This window comes from Coturnix japonica, chromosome 3 (assembly GCF_001577835.2).
Source record: "Coturnix japonica isolate 7356 chromosome 3, Coturnix japonica 2.1, whole genome shotgun sequence".
NCBI lineage: Eukaryota > Metazoa > Chordata > Aves > Galliformes > Phasianidae > Coturnix > Coturnix japonica.
In genome coordinates this window covers 57,207,210-57,221,995 of record NC_029518.1, presented here as the reverse complement: position 1 = coordinate 57,221,995, position 14,786 = coordinate 57,207,210, and the positions used below count along the sequence as shown (strand labels likewise).

Genomic DNA, 14,786 nt, shown 5'->3' with positions numbered 1-14,786 from the left:
ATAACTTAGATAGCAAGAAGAAAAATCATTATGACTATGTATATGTATACAGCAAGTACTTCATAAGCAATTGCTCACCACCCCCAGACCAATGCCCAGCTAGTCCTCCCCCCCACCCAAGAAGCAGAAGAGAGAGAGACAGACTCAACTTAAGTCAGCTGTCCTAATTCTTTTCCCTCCCAGCTCCTGGGGCCCTTCGAAGCAAAAGGCCTTGGCTCTGTACAACAATGCTTAGCAGCAACTATAAACACTGGTGTGCTATCAACACTGGTTTTTATTTTCTCCCAGAACCAAAACATACAGTAGTAACAGGCCCTCAGAAGAAAACAATATCAGCTGAAACTAAGATACTATAGAGTTTGCATGTTTTCATTCACAGCTTCTTCATTAAAAAGTCTTATACTCTTGCTTCCTGATCTCTCTCCCAGATATGTATTTCACTTAGGATAGTAAGGCTCATTTCTTCTCAAAAAAATAGCATCTGAGTTCCCAGGTGCACACACAGCATATATCTTTGAAAAATATTACAGCAGACCACACAATATATCCAGAAAAACATTTTTTAATGCCTCATCATAATTAAAAATCTGTCAAAACAACATCCTCCTTTCCTCATCCCCTTCTGTCTTCCCTCCTTACTAGAGTTATCACATCTGCAAACAGAAGCAGCAGAAGAGTCCAGCTCTTGTCCACACTTTACTTTTCTTATAAATTGAGCCAAAAAGGTAACTAATGTTTGTGCTCCCCCTATGGGCTCTGTCCTCAAAACACAGCTGGACACCTATGCCTGCCTACCTGCCTTCAACCACAAAAAGAGATTTCTGCACAATAACCATAATAATACACTCGGCTTCAACTGCTCCAAAAAAGGGAAACTACATTTCACCACAACCATACTGAGGATACACTTGTGAGAAGTGAAGAACCTAGAAAAATATCATTATTATTATTATTAATAAATCATGGTAATATTAATTTGGTAACATTAACCAGCCTCAACTTTTTATGTTAATAAACAATAATAAAAATACACATCCCTTTAAGAGCATTGTGGGATCCTGATAACCTCTACATTTGTCAGTCTTTCCCACAGTGGAAGAAACAAAAACATTTGAGCACAACTGTTATCATCAGGCTGGAAGAAAGTTATTTTCACATCCAGCTAGATTATCTTTGGTGGGACAATATCCTAGACTAACTTCACACCGCCTGCTGTGAAAGTTTACATACTGTAATCTCCTTGCAACTTTCCTGGCCAGACAACTTTAAATACATAAGAATGAACACTTCTTTTAATGTCTCCCCTTACAAGCTATCTTTTCCCATTAGGGGAGGAGGTGGAAGCAAAGACTGGGAATTGTCGTATTAGAAAGGCTTAAAAATCCCCTCTCCAAATAAATAAATAAAAGTAATCACAACTCATGAAATAAACTTCAAATAAGACAAATGCATTTCATTTAAATAAATGTGATTGAATCTAATTAACAGTAGTCAGTTAATTTACTAAAATGAATAAATAAATAAATAAAAATAAGCAGTAACAGCAAATTGAACTGAGCTTCTAAGCCCTGAACATAGTGATATTGTTGCACACAGGTATCAGTCCTTCTGATTGTGTACATTAAATCTCTCAGTTCAGATGAAAAATTGACGTTCACATTTCCTCCACTACACTATGACCAAAAACACTCTCAAGAATTGTTAAAAATGTTTTCTGATAACCTCTTACTTTATCCAGCTTCAACAAGAGATGCTGGTCTCATGCGAAACAGCAGATTCAATCTAAGCATCAGATGTCAGAAGAAAATTGCTAGCAGTCAAATGATACTAAGACACAAGGAGCAGCAACCCCAACATACATCTAAAACCACCACCACCTAGTTAAGAGGACTTATTTCCTTTTGTATTTTATTAAAAGCTGTGTGAAAGGCATTATTCTTCACACACAACGAGTCGCCACACGATGGCAGCAAACACCAAGCTTTAGTCTTACCTGCACAGGCTCTTCACTCCCGGGCCTAAAGTCTTCAAGTTGCTGTACATGCCATGCAGCTACACCATAGGGCTCTTCTGCAGTCCTGCAGTCCAGGGGATTTGCCCGTAACTGTTCTTTAAGCCACATTTGAGTCCTCACTGCTGGCTGTATGGGAGCTCCGCTCACAGCCTGTTGTCCCAAGGTTGCATATCTCTGTCCAAAAGCTTCACAACTGGCTGCCACAGGTTTGCTTTCAGGTAAGGCACTGTAGTTCAAGTCTAAGGCATGTCTCCTACTTGAGGAATCTGAAACAAAATCATCTTTGTTGCACGTTTCAAATTTGTATTTGCAGTCCAGTAGAGAAGACCGTTTTTTCCCTATTTCCTTGTCCTCTATTTTTAGCAACTCCATGCTGTCATGCAAACAGTTTGGCCCATTTGTCCTTAATGGTGGTGACACAGCTTTGTCTGTACCAGCTCTAGAGTCCACTGAATGACTACTGCCATCCGGGCTGAAGGTGTTTGGTGAGCTGAGCTTAGTCAAGGAGGACCATTTTCTTACAGGTCTTGCAGCTTTCATGTCAAGAGAATTGTCTAGGGCATCTGGAGTTCTGCCGCCTCCTGACCGTACAAAGCTTGTACTCCATTTAGAGCCATCAGACTTGAAAGCTTCCCTGTGTTTGGAAAGTGAAGAGCTGGCATTAGACGGCATCACATGGGCAGTGGGAATAGAAACCAGTGATCGGCTGGGCTTAAACGAGGATGTACCACTTGAAGTTGAATGATCTGGGAAGAAAGATTTATTACGTAAGTACAACACAGAATGAATACTAATGCAGCATCCAGAGGGCAAAACATCAACCTCAAGGTGAAATGCAAAAATAGAAGGAAATGGGTTTCTTGACAAAACAGGGTCTTCTGAGCCATTCAAGATTTCAATATGCTTTCATTCTCAAAATAAGAGCTTTTCAAATTTACTTTGCTGAGAACTGCACTGAGAAGGCGGTAAGAGCAGCTCCAGACACACTTACCAGGCTGTGGGCAGAATGCAGTGTTTATTTCTCACTTTCAACATGCAAGGCAAGGCTTTTTCCTCTCCCCATACAGCTTAGAATAGTTTTAATGACACAAATGATAAATATGACCCAATTTAGGAGCTCCCTGCTTTGTTGTTCTCCCAAAACCCCTCCTCTCCTTCTCTGAGGGGGAACACAATTCACTGAGCAGACTTTGTAAAACTGAAGTGTTGAGACAAGACATAGTGACAGCTCCTGGACAGTACTACACACCCCCTTCAGATTTCACTAACTACATTTCATCAGGTGATTTTAAAAAAGGATTCTAAAAAAAAAAATTTTTTAAATTTTTTTAAAAAATGTTCCTTTTAGGTTTTGTATTATTTACAAATCCAAAGAGGACACAACATAGGAACTGTGTTTAGCAAAGTTTATTAAATCCATCCCAAACTGAAATACCAAGAACAAAGAAATCAGTGAGATGATGCTCAGGAATTGACAGAAGAGCAAAGATGACCAAGGTAAAGGAGAGGTGACTGAGGACAGCCTGAGACGTCACACATCCCCAGCAACAGGTGCTTCACATCACAGAACATGCACAACCAGAAATAAGCACCTAATTCTCTCATTAGAGGATCAGCTCCCACCATGTCACATGGCTATAACTTACCCAAGCTCACAATTGCTTATTAGGTCTAAAGTAGATAAGAGAATGAAAGAGCTAGTTTATTTATTCTTTTGGGATCCTTTTTGCTCAGAGTAAAGCAGATACAATCCTAACACTTCTCTTAAACTATACACACATTCATACGTATAGATCAACTAAGTACTCTGAAACAGCTAGGCTACCCAGATTGATGACTGCAGTAGGTTAGTATGTTCTGGCAAAAAGCTGGAACAAGTTACTAATTGGGTATGCTTTCTAATGCACCATGCCATAGACACGAAGACCAGCACTTCTATGTATCGACATCAACATTCCTTACCCCCAGCTCAGATACTCTTCCTGCTTGGGGACAAGATTTTCTCAGTGCACTTGCATCACAACACAAAATATCTCAGCAATAAAGGCACACTCCTCATCTCACAGAAAAATACATTATATTCCACAAAATAATAAACAGTTCCTTGACTGACACTGGGTTCTTACATACACATCTGACTCCTAAAGCAGTCAAGGCCACTAAGGAGGTGAAAATCCTTGCTGAAGCCTTCATAACAGCCCCACCATAAATTCTCTCATTTTAAAGAGAAAGCTTATACCATTTTATCTCTCACCTCTACCCAGCTGCCTCTTTTCACACCAGTTACAGAATGTGGCCACCTTTAAGACTTCCACAGTATTATCAGATGTGGTTGAAATGGACCAACAGTTTAAGAGCTACCCATAGGACACACAGCATGGTCATATTAGAAAGAATGAGATGGATAATACTACCAGCTTTGCTACTTGATGCAGTGTTGCTAACAAATGTGAGACATCGCTACATGCACAACCAAAGCCCTTCCTTCCTCCCTGCACTTCATCCTTAAAATCCTGTATTACAGGTACACATTTTCCTTGTCTGTTTTCTGCCTTGACACTGCTCAAGAAGCGGGAGTCAGACAACAGAATGCTATGCAATCCATTCAAAATTGAAGGAATCATGGTTCTCTGGCCAAACAGCTGCCACAGCAGTGGAGACAGTGATGCACAACACCAAGTTCCTAAAACTGTGATGTGCCCACCACATGTAGCCAATCTGCCTGCATCAGGAACAGAGTATTACAATACAGAAAGACCTCTCTGACAGAGGAGATCTATACTTACTATATTTTAGGATATGTTGATTTCTATGAGTAGAAATGTCACGTCTGGAAGAGAATGGTAAGAGCTGAAACCCAACCTGCAGGCTTACACAAGTTCAAAAACAGTTTTGTAACAAGAAGATTACAGAGGTATTCAATATAGAGTTTTTGATCTGAAATATACATAATGTAATCTAGACACCAGCATCAAACTAGAATTAAAACTGATAATAATTAGAAGTATATGCATTCCCTCACCTATTTTTACTGGTGTATCTTGCTTTCTTCCATTCTACACTTAAAGTCCTGAATTAGATCTAGACAAGTTCCCCTCAGTTCTGATTCTCAACGCAACAAGCAGCCTTAACTTGCAATACAGCATGTACATCCACCAACAGCAGTTGGATGTATCTGACAATTTGTTTCCAAGTGTAACCTAGCAATTTTGCTTTCAAGTTGCCCTAATTGGTCTTCCCATTAACTCTCACTGAAACATATGAGAAAATTCGCACATTTTCTTAGAGCATATTGCTTCAATCTGCCTTGAACGCAGGCTCAGCTGGAAAGAACTGGTCTGCATTCTAAAACATCTCATCATAGTTTAAGAAACACAAAATTGAGAAATGCCATAGCAAAGCTCAGAAGATGTAATTACTCCTGCAGGCAGAGCAATAGGTTTACAGTCACTGAACGGCTGAGATAGGAAGCAACCTCTGGATGCCAGCTGTTCCAACCCTTGTTCAAACAGGACACCCATACAAGGGTGCCCAAAAGGCTGTCCAGACAAGTTTTGCAGATCTCCAAGAAGGAGACTCCACAGCCTCTCTGGGCAACACGTACCAGTGTGGGGTGATTCACACAGTAAGAGAAGTTAAAAACAAATAAATAAATAATAAAGCTCCTCACCAAATCCTGCCAAAGACGACTCCAAGCAAACACATTTTTCCCCTCCCATACGATAGAGCTGTAGAATACCCTGAGTTGGAAGGAACCCACAAGGATCATCAATTCAAACTCTTGGCTCTACACAGGATGATCCAAAATTCAAACCATATTTTGGAAAGCACTATCCAAGAATAAGCAAACTGAGTTATCAATGAGCTACTGCTCTCTTCTCAGCATGGTTCAGCTTTTGCTTCATCAAGCTAGTCTTTATTTGAAGACTGCAAATGCACTTAGACATGACTTGCATACAAAAAGAATTAGTCTTTCAATGCTTAAGATTGTTCTCATAAAGGAAAACTTGAAGAGATGGGAGAAAAAAGAAAAAGCAAGTTGCTACTGGTTTTCCTTTGAACATCATCAAGACCAAAATAATCAAAACTTGCTTCTCAATCATATCAATATCTTTTTGTGCCTACCACAAAGCCACCCATCTAATTGGCATCAAACTTCTAAGTTTTGATACAACTGATCCCACATCACATAAATAAGAGTATTTTAGAAATGTGTTTTACAAGATTTCTATCACATAGTAGCAGAAGACAGAACCAAAAGTGAATAACATTCCATATGGCTCTCCTACTGCCCTGTGTTATACTTCTTAATTACCTTATTTCTGTATCTGGCATTAAAAAAAAATAATGCAAGAGAATCAATTTTGATTTTCCAAAAAAACTAAATCACAGGAATTTCATTTAAGTGGGAGCAAGAATGACAGAGATTTCCTCTGGAAGAGGAGAAAAATAAAATGAAATAAAAATCAGCCTTCCAAATTAATGAACTCTTTATTTACACTTTCCTATGCTTTTTGTTGTTTAGTTGGTGGTTTTTACTTTAAAACACCACTAGTTCCATCCTCATTTACCAGACTTAAAAGAAAATCTCTGAAGCCATTTCTCAGGTCAGATTCATAACACAATCAGCTACTTCAAGTCCTTATCAGTTGCCCCAGTGGTCAGTCATAATGCAAGAGAGGCAGAAAAGATTTACTGTAACCCTGAAAACCTTCCCTGTCTGCAAATTGAAATCAGCACTTCATGAATACTCATCTGCAAGACACACTTCCGTACCTAACAGTTTCTTCATTTCTCCCAATCAAATGATCAGCTAGTTCAGTTGCCCAATACTAATCAAAACCAAAATGCTTACAATGCACATGTCAGTGGGATGCATGTGTATCTAATGCCACTAGAAACAGAGACCTTCCTTGTGTGAAGGACTTTGAAATTTGATATTTTATCGAAGCTATAATTAGAAAACTCTGACCATGGAGAATAAAGCCACTATTAGAAACAGATGATGTTCTCTTCCTTTTTGCTTTGCTCCCTACCCCCTAAAGGCAGATGCAGACTACCCCAATCCAGGAAAATAAACTAAAATGTTAACACTAATTGAGCAGAAGGCAGATGGGGGAAGCCAAACCACTATTGTACATATCCACTTGAATCCGACTAAGCTTCAGCATAAGAAAGTTCTTATGTCTGTAACAGGATGTTTGCTAAACTATTCCCTGTGGTGTAACTTAACTTCATGTACTCCAGCAGCAAGCCAGAGCAAATCCAGTGTCCAGCATACAACAATGATATAGCCACAAGTTTTCTGTACCGTGAGAGCATGTGGCTGCCTCCTGGAAATCTTTTCCACAACAGCTGTTTTCACTGCTTTCAATAATGAGAGCAACTAAAATCTCTTGGAAGTTGGTAAAAACAAAACAAGCCCCACACACAAGACAAAGACAACAGGATTATATGCCATGCAAATCAAGGTTTGTGCTATACTTGTGTTCCCAGTACCTACCTACTTACATACTGGGATAGCATGACTGCAACACAGACAATCAACTGAGCCAACTGCAGGACATCAATGCAGATGGGCAGCTGGCCAGCCCTAAGCAAAAGCACTTAAGGGACTGACTCATCACCCCCTGGAAGAAAAAGGGTGACTTCCCAAGCAGCAATAGCCAGTCTCAGGAATGGGCTGGTTTGTTTGCTTTTGTTTGGGTTTTTTTTTTCCCCCTGCACAGAAATCCTCAACATTCTCATCACAAATGCCACTCATACTATATTTTCATACAGTAAACTTGAAGTAAGAGCTGAATGGATGAAGTCTCTGAAAATGAATCTCTTTGAAAGAATAAATAAACACAAGCATGTGTCACAGAAAGCTGTGTCAGAAATGGAAGCCCTGCAGACCAGAGAGAACTGTTCAGGCATTTAATAAGTTCTGAGCGAGAGAGTGGGCCTGAAGTCCTCATACATAAGCAAATCATATTTAGGAACAGGAAGTGCTGGGCATGAACATGAAAAAAAGAAATCCAGCAAGAAAAAAATAAATTGCTGCAGGTGAAATATTATTTAATATATAATTGCGTTAACTAGTATTCAAGTAATACTGATTTACAATACTAGTATGTTAAATACTAAAATGCTTACTGTCAAAGAGCCAAGTTGCCTGTGTCACATTTATGTCTGCAGAGCAAAAGCAGGTGTGAAAAGCCTCGTCGTCGAGCAGAATAAAGTTATTTACTCAGTGAAAATCTTTTATTCACCTTTTCCTACTTTCATACATAGGATAGTCCTGCTGTCAGCACATCACAGAAGAAGCTGCCTACTCTCATTCATATTTCCCTACCTTTCCCCAGGCCACATTACTAACAAGGAACCAGCTCTGTAAAAGCTACTTGACTTTCTATTTTAAGAGTGCAATCACTTACAGTAATTAGGGTACTGAAATACTTTCTAAATTTCAGTCTTTGACAAATAGGGCAAAGCGGATCTTCTTCAACTTTGATTTATCTGTAAAAAGGCCCAAACTTCACAAGTCCTCTGTGTACACCACGTTTTCACCACACCTGAGATGAAGCTTTGACCAAAATCTCATTAGCAAAGCTGTTAGGTTCCAGCAACAAGGACAAGCAATTAAATGGCATAATGGGCCACACAGAAAGACAACATTCTTATGATCTTATTTGAGTAACACTAATCAGTCTCTACATTTATAGCCACCATTTCAAGAGCCAAAATTCCTAATTTAATCACTTGAGTTAGAAAACAAAGGAGATGGTGTAGCTTCCCACAGACTTGCATGTGTAATCAAACCAGAAACAGCAACAAAATTAAGCACAAGATGGAGATAATGTCATCTTCAAACAAAAAACAAGAACAACAAGCAAATACATAATTGGTTTAAAAACCAAAACCACTGAGGAAAGAAATGCCTTATAGAAAGGCTCGCTCTTACATTACATTACAGTAAGATTTGAGGTTCAAGTTCCCAATTAAGTTAAAAGCCACTTGGTTAAACAATCTGTCATCCAAACTACCTCACTGAAAACAAAACACACACACACACACCCTTGAAACAGAATAAAATAATTCCCCATCCTCATTACTGCTCCTTTAAACTAGCTGCTTGGCAGTAAGAACCATCACATCTCAAGTAACACAAACTTCCACAAATAAAGCCTAACAAAAATCTCTGGTGTTTTCTTACTAGCAGCAGACTTCAGAGAGAATGTATCAAGCCAGTGCAACAGAAAGAAATTACAGGGGAAAACAAATACAGACCTCACAACAACAGTAAAAAAAGGCCAATAGATACAAGTCTATGATTCACCCAGTAAAGCACTTAAGATCTACTGTAGCAAAACTTAGGTTTTAACAAACATTGAGGTGTATGCAGGCAGGGAAAAGAGTTATCAGAAGAAAACCCTCAAGCCCTCAACACATCCCATATGTACCAAGCACACCCAGGCTACTAAAGGGATCATAGCACAAAAGATATTTTAGGACTCAATATAAAATAGTTCTGTCTACTAACATTTCTGTCAAGTAACAATTTGCCTAGCAATATCTAGGCTATTAATAATCAGCTGCAGAGTCTAGGACTCCAGGAAAAAGACATCTTCAAAGAAACGTTCATCTTCTTAAGTCAGATCTGAGACAAAAAAAATAAATCTCACTCACATAAAGCTCACATATGGAAAACAATTTAACATGTGAATGAAAAGGAGGGAAACAGAAGTGGGATGCTGCCGCTCTAAAACAAAGGAAGGTATCAGCAGCAAGGACAGCTTTAACAAAGCATCACGTTGTCCATGAAGCTGCAAGTAAAGCATGTTAGATTACTCTGCAGAGATAAATAATTACAGCAGTCAATTACTGCAAGACTATTTTCCTTACTGTACTCAGTTATTCTAGCTGTCATTGTTAGGGATGTGGAAATATAGTTCCACTGAAAGCCTGTGGAAAAAAAAAATAGGCTAATATGATGCTATATAGTTGGTGGGGATTTTCGTTTTGTTTTTGTTGAAACACGCAGACCATCTTATTAAAGATGGTAAAGAAAACAGAAGGTAAGCCCATTTCAGGCACTGGAAATGAGGCATAAATAACTGCCAAAGTCACAATAGCAATCCAAAATGAAAACTGGGCTACCAAATCAGATTTGTCTGCTAGATTCATCTACAAAGGTTAGCCTAACCTAGATAAAACATTTTTAAATTGCAAAGCTGAGCATGTTTGAATAGAACTGGGTCTTTAAAGAACCACTTTTCTCCAAAGACAGTATGAACTTTATTTATATGTTTTGTCACCTTATTTATACACTTCCAGTATAAACTTATACACTTACATACATACATTATACTTACATACACTTATACATCCAGTATACACTTATACGCTCCCAGTCCAATATAACCACGATTGCTAAGAACACAACATAAAAAGGAATGCTCTGAACCCTTCGAAAAATCTGCCTTCCCAGCAGCACCTGCCCCACCATGAAAAGACCTCTCTGCCAACCAATTTTTGCCATTCAGCTTTCATGCTATTTTGCTGCAGCACATGTACAGTTCAGAGCCGGGCTACAGAATAATGCCGTGGGGAGTACCCATAACAAGCAACTGGCAACCACAAAATTGTTAAGATTATGTCTAAACTGTAGATGCTCCACATAAAGGAAAAGAAATTGAACAGAGAGGAAAATCCTACTTCATAATGTCTAATCTTTCTTTTCCAGCAATCCAAAGCTATTTTTAAGCATCAGTTACGTAACTAAGTAGAACGATTTCTAGATTAACAGGTTCTATTTTTCCCCCCCGCAGATAAGAGGATAAAACAATATTCCAGAACAGCAGTCACGTAATCAAGCAACTTCATTTTGAAGAAATGAAAGAATAAGTGGAAACTTCTGCCACAGGATATTTTGTTTTCTTCTACTTTTTTATTTAAAGTCCAGTCTTTAGCCTAAAAATATTACATCCAAATCAGTCTGTGCCCCATTTGCTCACCCCTAAGAAATTGACCCCTTGTCGTGATTAGAGCCACCAAGAACAGCTCCTTCCAACAGGAGTAGCAGCTTTCAGCTTTATACAGTCATGCAGGAGACAGACCTTCATCTTCAGACTCAACCTTGTATGCACTGTCACTTCCTCTGCTGACTTGTGTCTGCAGCAGTGAGGCTGCAGGCCCCCCAAGGCAGGAAAATAAGGCCCTGCACACAGCCTGCAGCCTTTGCAGCACTCTGTGGCCAGGTGCCTCAGCACACCATGTCCCTCCCTCCCTGCCTGCCACAAGCACATATCAGGCCAGGCAGCTGAATGCAGACAACCTGCCCCTGCTCCATGCCAGTCAGAAGTGGTGAACACACTATATGCCATTTACTTCATACAGTTTGGGTATACTTGCACCAAGCATTTCCAAGGGACACAAGTCATCCTTGTTAATCCCAAGATTCAACTTCTTCCTCAAGAAGAACAAAACTTGCTGGGACAATTTCTCCTTTTCAGATGCTGGTCCCCACACAGTAACAAAATAATGTGTTACTATAACTCGTATTCAGTTAGAACTGGGCTACTGAGAACCTTGAGCTCTTCCACAATAAATCAGACCATGTCACCACTAGGTCACCATCTGGAACCCAGTTCAGGTCACACAGGAGTAACCTTAAGTTACATTTGAGCATTACTCTATAATCTAAAGGTATTTTCTGTGGTTTAAGAAGTATTACTGTCTCCATTTCCCACATAAAGAACTGCAATTTAGTATTACCAGGAGAATTTGATTCTCTCACTACTAATAGAGTTTTTTCAGAAAGCGACAATGGCAAGCCAAAGATACAAAAAAGTCACAAAAATCCACCCTATAACACTGACTACAACATAATAAATAGATGTGGAAAAATCTGTTTTCTTGTACTTTTCTGTCTTTCACCAGTTTGACTCTAACTTCAAATACTTTCATTTTTCTGACATACCTGTGTCTGATTCTGAGACTGACAACACCTGAATACTGTTCAATTTCTAATGCTTTATTTCTGTGCAGCATGAAACAGAAAACAGGGATTCACATTTCTGTGACGCCCAAACAACCTTCCTCCAACCCCTCCATCTTCTCCACATACACTCTGAGGACTTGGCTTTGCTTTCCTTAGAGGACAGTTGATATTTTGAGCCAATGTGAATAATTTACAGTTAAAATTAGCTGTATTAAATCAGAGACTATATTTAGAACTAAATATTACACTCTTAGGAGAATTTATGCACTGTAAAAAACAAGCCTCAGCCCAGAAAGGGAATATACTTGCTTTTACGTCCACCAAAGAAGCTACAAAATACAATTTGAGAGAAAAAAAAAAACACTGACATCTGAATACTACTTCCCTGAATCTTTCCAGGGTATAGGAATATATACACATATATCTTAATGGTTATCAGCACTTTCACCTGCTAGTAAAGACTGCACGCAAAGCAAAGATGGTTACATAATCATGTTTACACACTGTCCCTCTGAACCCATAAGTCAATTTTTTTGGAAACATTCTGAAAACTGTAAGCCATTTGTATCCTTCCAAAAAGACCATCTGAAAGATCTGATTTCAACTACAAAGCATGCCTCAATAAACAGATACCAAATTAGGAAAGGATTGTGTAATGCCCAGTATAGTCCTTTATCTTGGCTTTCCTGGACAAAATATTAAGTTTTGCAATTCTAATACTCACACACACACACAAATATATATCACACAAACACACACATATATATAAATTAAAAGCATTTTATTCCTTCTCCATTCTTGCACTGGTGATTCACTTAAACAAAACCAAACATTTTAATTGCTTTCCCCCACCACCTTTGCCAAAGAGAAGAGTTAAGTGCTCTGACACATTTTCTAAAATTTAATGCATTACCACACTAATTAAATAAAAGCAACAAACCCAACTACACAACAAGGGCAAGAAAATGTATGTCATAAACTATGACAAAAGCCTTAAAAGAATGTTTTTTACCCTGAAAAATGCTCCTCCGACATCTTATGTATATGTCAGGCACCATTTCATCCATCAAATTCATATTCCCTGGTATAAAACTCAGCACACACTGCAAATGACGAACAGTCTCACATTACAACACCTGATCCCCTGCATAAAACAGAAGTGTAACCATCATTTCCACAGTCAGCCAAGACGAAAAAACACTAAAGTACTCAAAACAGAGAGAAGATAATTCTCTTTCATCCTCAGAAATGTTCTGGAGTTCACCCCATTCTAAAGAACAAAAATAAACTAAATTAAATCAGATTGGTACTGTAATGTCTACCTGGATGGATTCCCTACCACCTAAATGAGACACTGGTTCAACACCAAAACCCCTCCCTAAAGTACATCACCAGCATTACTAAGGATACTCTTCAATTTAAACACAAGAACTGCAAACTTAAAGTGCTGCTATAAGACTTACTGTCTTTCGAGTACTAAATTCTTCGAATTCTTCAATACTTTGAAATGCAGTATTAAAATATGAGGGGTTGGTTCACTGTTTACCAACTAACAACAGCAACCAAAACTAAGCTTTTCTTTAAGCAATTTGATGATAACTTCTCTCTGTGAACCATGAAAATTAGAAGACAGTGTTTGCCCATCCATTTTGTTTTCCAGCGCGCACAGCTGTGAGTTCAGAGACAGAGGTGGAGACTAGAGAATGTTTCAATTGCTGCCTTTGATAATGGAAAGAATTTAGTGTTTATAAGTTTATTTCCAGTTGTTGGCTCATACATTAGGGTATTTATAGTAATCATCACTATGGTATCCAAGCACATTAGTAGTGCTTTGACCCACACAAAACAATGTAAGACTGATTCTCCTCCGCTCTCCAACCTACTAGGAAACAACTTAGTTTTGGTATTATGATCATAGCATGGCCCAAAAATGAAAATAAAAACTCTTAAACTAGACTCGATTTCAGATTTGCTTTTTTAAATATGATAAACAAACGCAGGGAGTAAAGTACATCATAAAAATTAGTGTGGTATAAAACAGCTATCTGCTCTCTATTTCAGAGTCAGCTCCATAACCACTAGCTCACAGATTCTGAATCATCTACTTCTAACAACTGTTCAAAATATATATGTAATTCTGTCTAATAATGTTAGTTTTTAAAGTCTTCTTTCACTCCAGAGAAACACAAGGGAGCCATTTTGCGCAATGCAGTATGTATGTTTTCCAGTGTTACTTAATAGTACCAGCAAATCCCTAACATAGCAAATTGTAATGGCATTTAGCCCGCATCCAAGCTAGCACGATGAAATCCGAAACTCCGTGAAGGGTAGCAATTTTAGAAGCTATACAGCACTTCCCATCATCACTCAAGTGGTGGAAGGCTATTAATGCACTTTAGCTTTAAAGAGGTCGACACAAATGATTTTAGAGAAATCAAAACTAGCATGCTTCACATTCCATAAAATACTTGTTAAAAATAAATAAATAAATAAACAAGAAAATAAACCACAGCTCAATTCTTTTTCAAGTCTTGGGCTAGCAATTCTAGACAGATTAGGCCCAATAATAATACTGAAATATTAAGAGTACTGGAAACACCAGATCTGTATTGATAATAAAATTGTAAGTATTGAATGCAAGAACAGCTAATTAATAAAAAAAAATCTGCTTTAATACTGTGCTTCCGTACTGCATTTTACTTTAAGGATTTTAATTGATGATTTCATTTATCATAGGCTAAAGAAATTTGTGATGTCTGACATCCTATGAAAAAACAAGTACAATAT

At 38.4% G+C, this 14,786-nt stretch overlaps 1 protein-coding gene across 5 annotated transcripts in view; it reads right to left on the bottom strand.

The window, feature by feature from the left end:
• CEP85L (centrosomal protein 85 like) overlaps positions 1 to 14,786 on the bottom strand; it is a 129,915-nt gene that overhangs the window by 63,808 nt on the left and 51,321 nt on the right. For 4 of the 5 annotated variants that reach the window (XM_015858641.2, XM_015858642.2, XM_015858639.2 and 1 more), the window contains exon 3: positions 1,994 to 2,760. In XM_015858641.2, coding sequence (XP_015714127.1) covers positions 1,994 to 2,760 — 767 coding nt within the window. The remainder of the gene's footprint in view (positions 1 to 1,993; positions 2,761 to 14,786) is intronic. The other variant, XM_015858643.2, reaches the window with a different exon arrangement.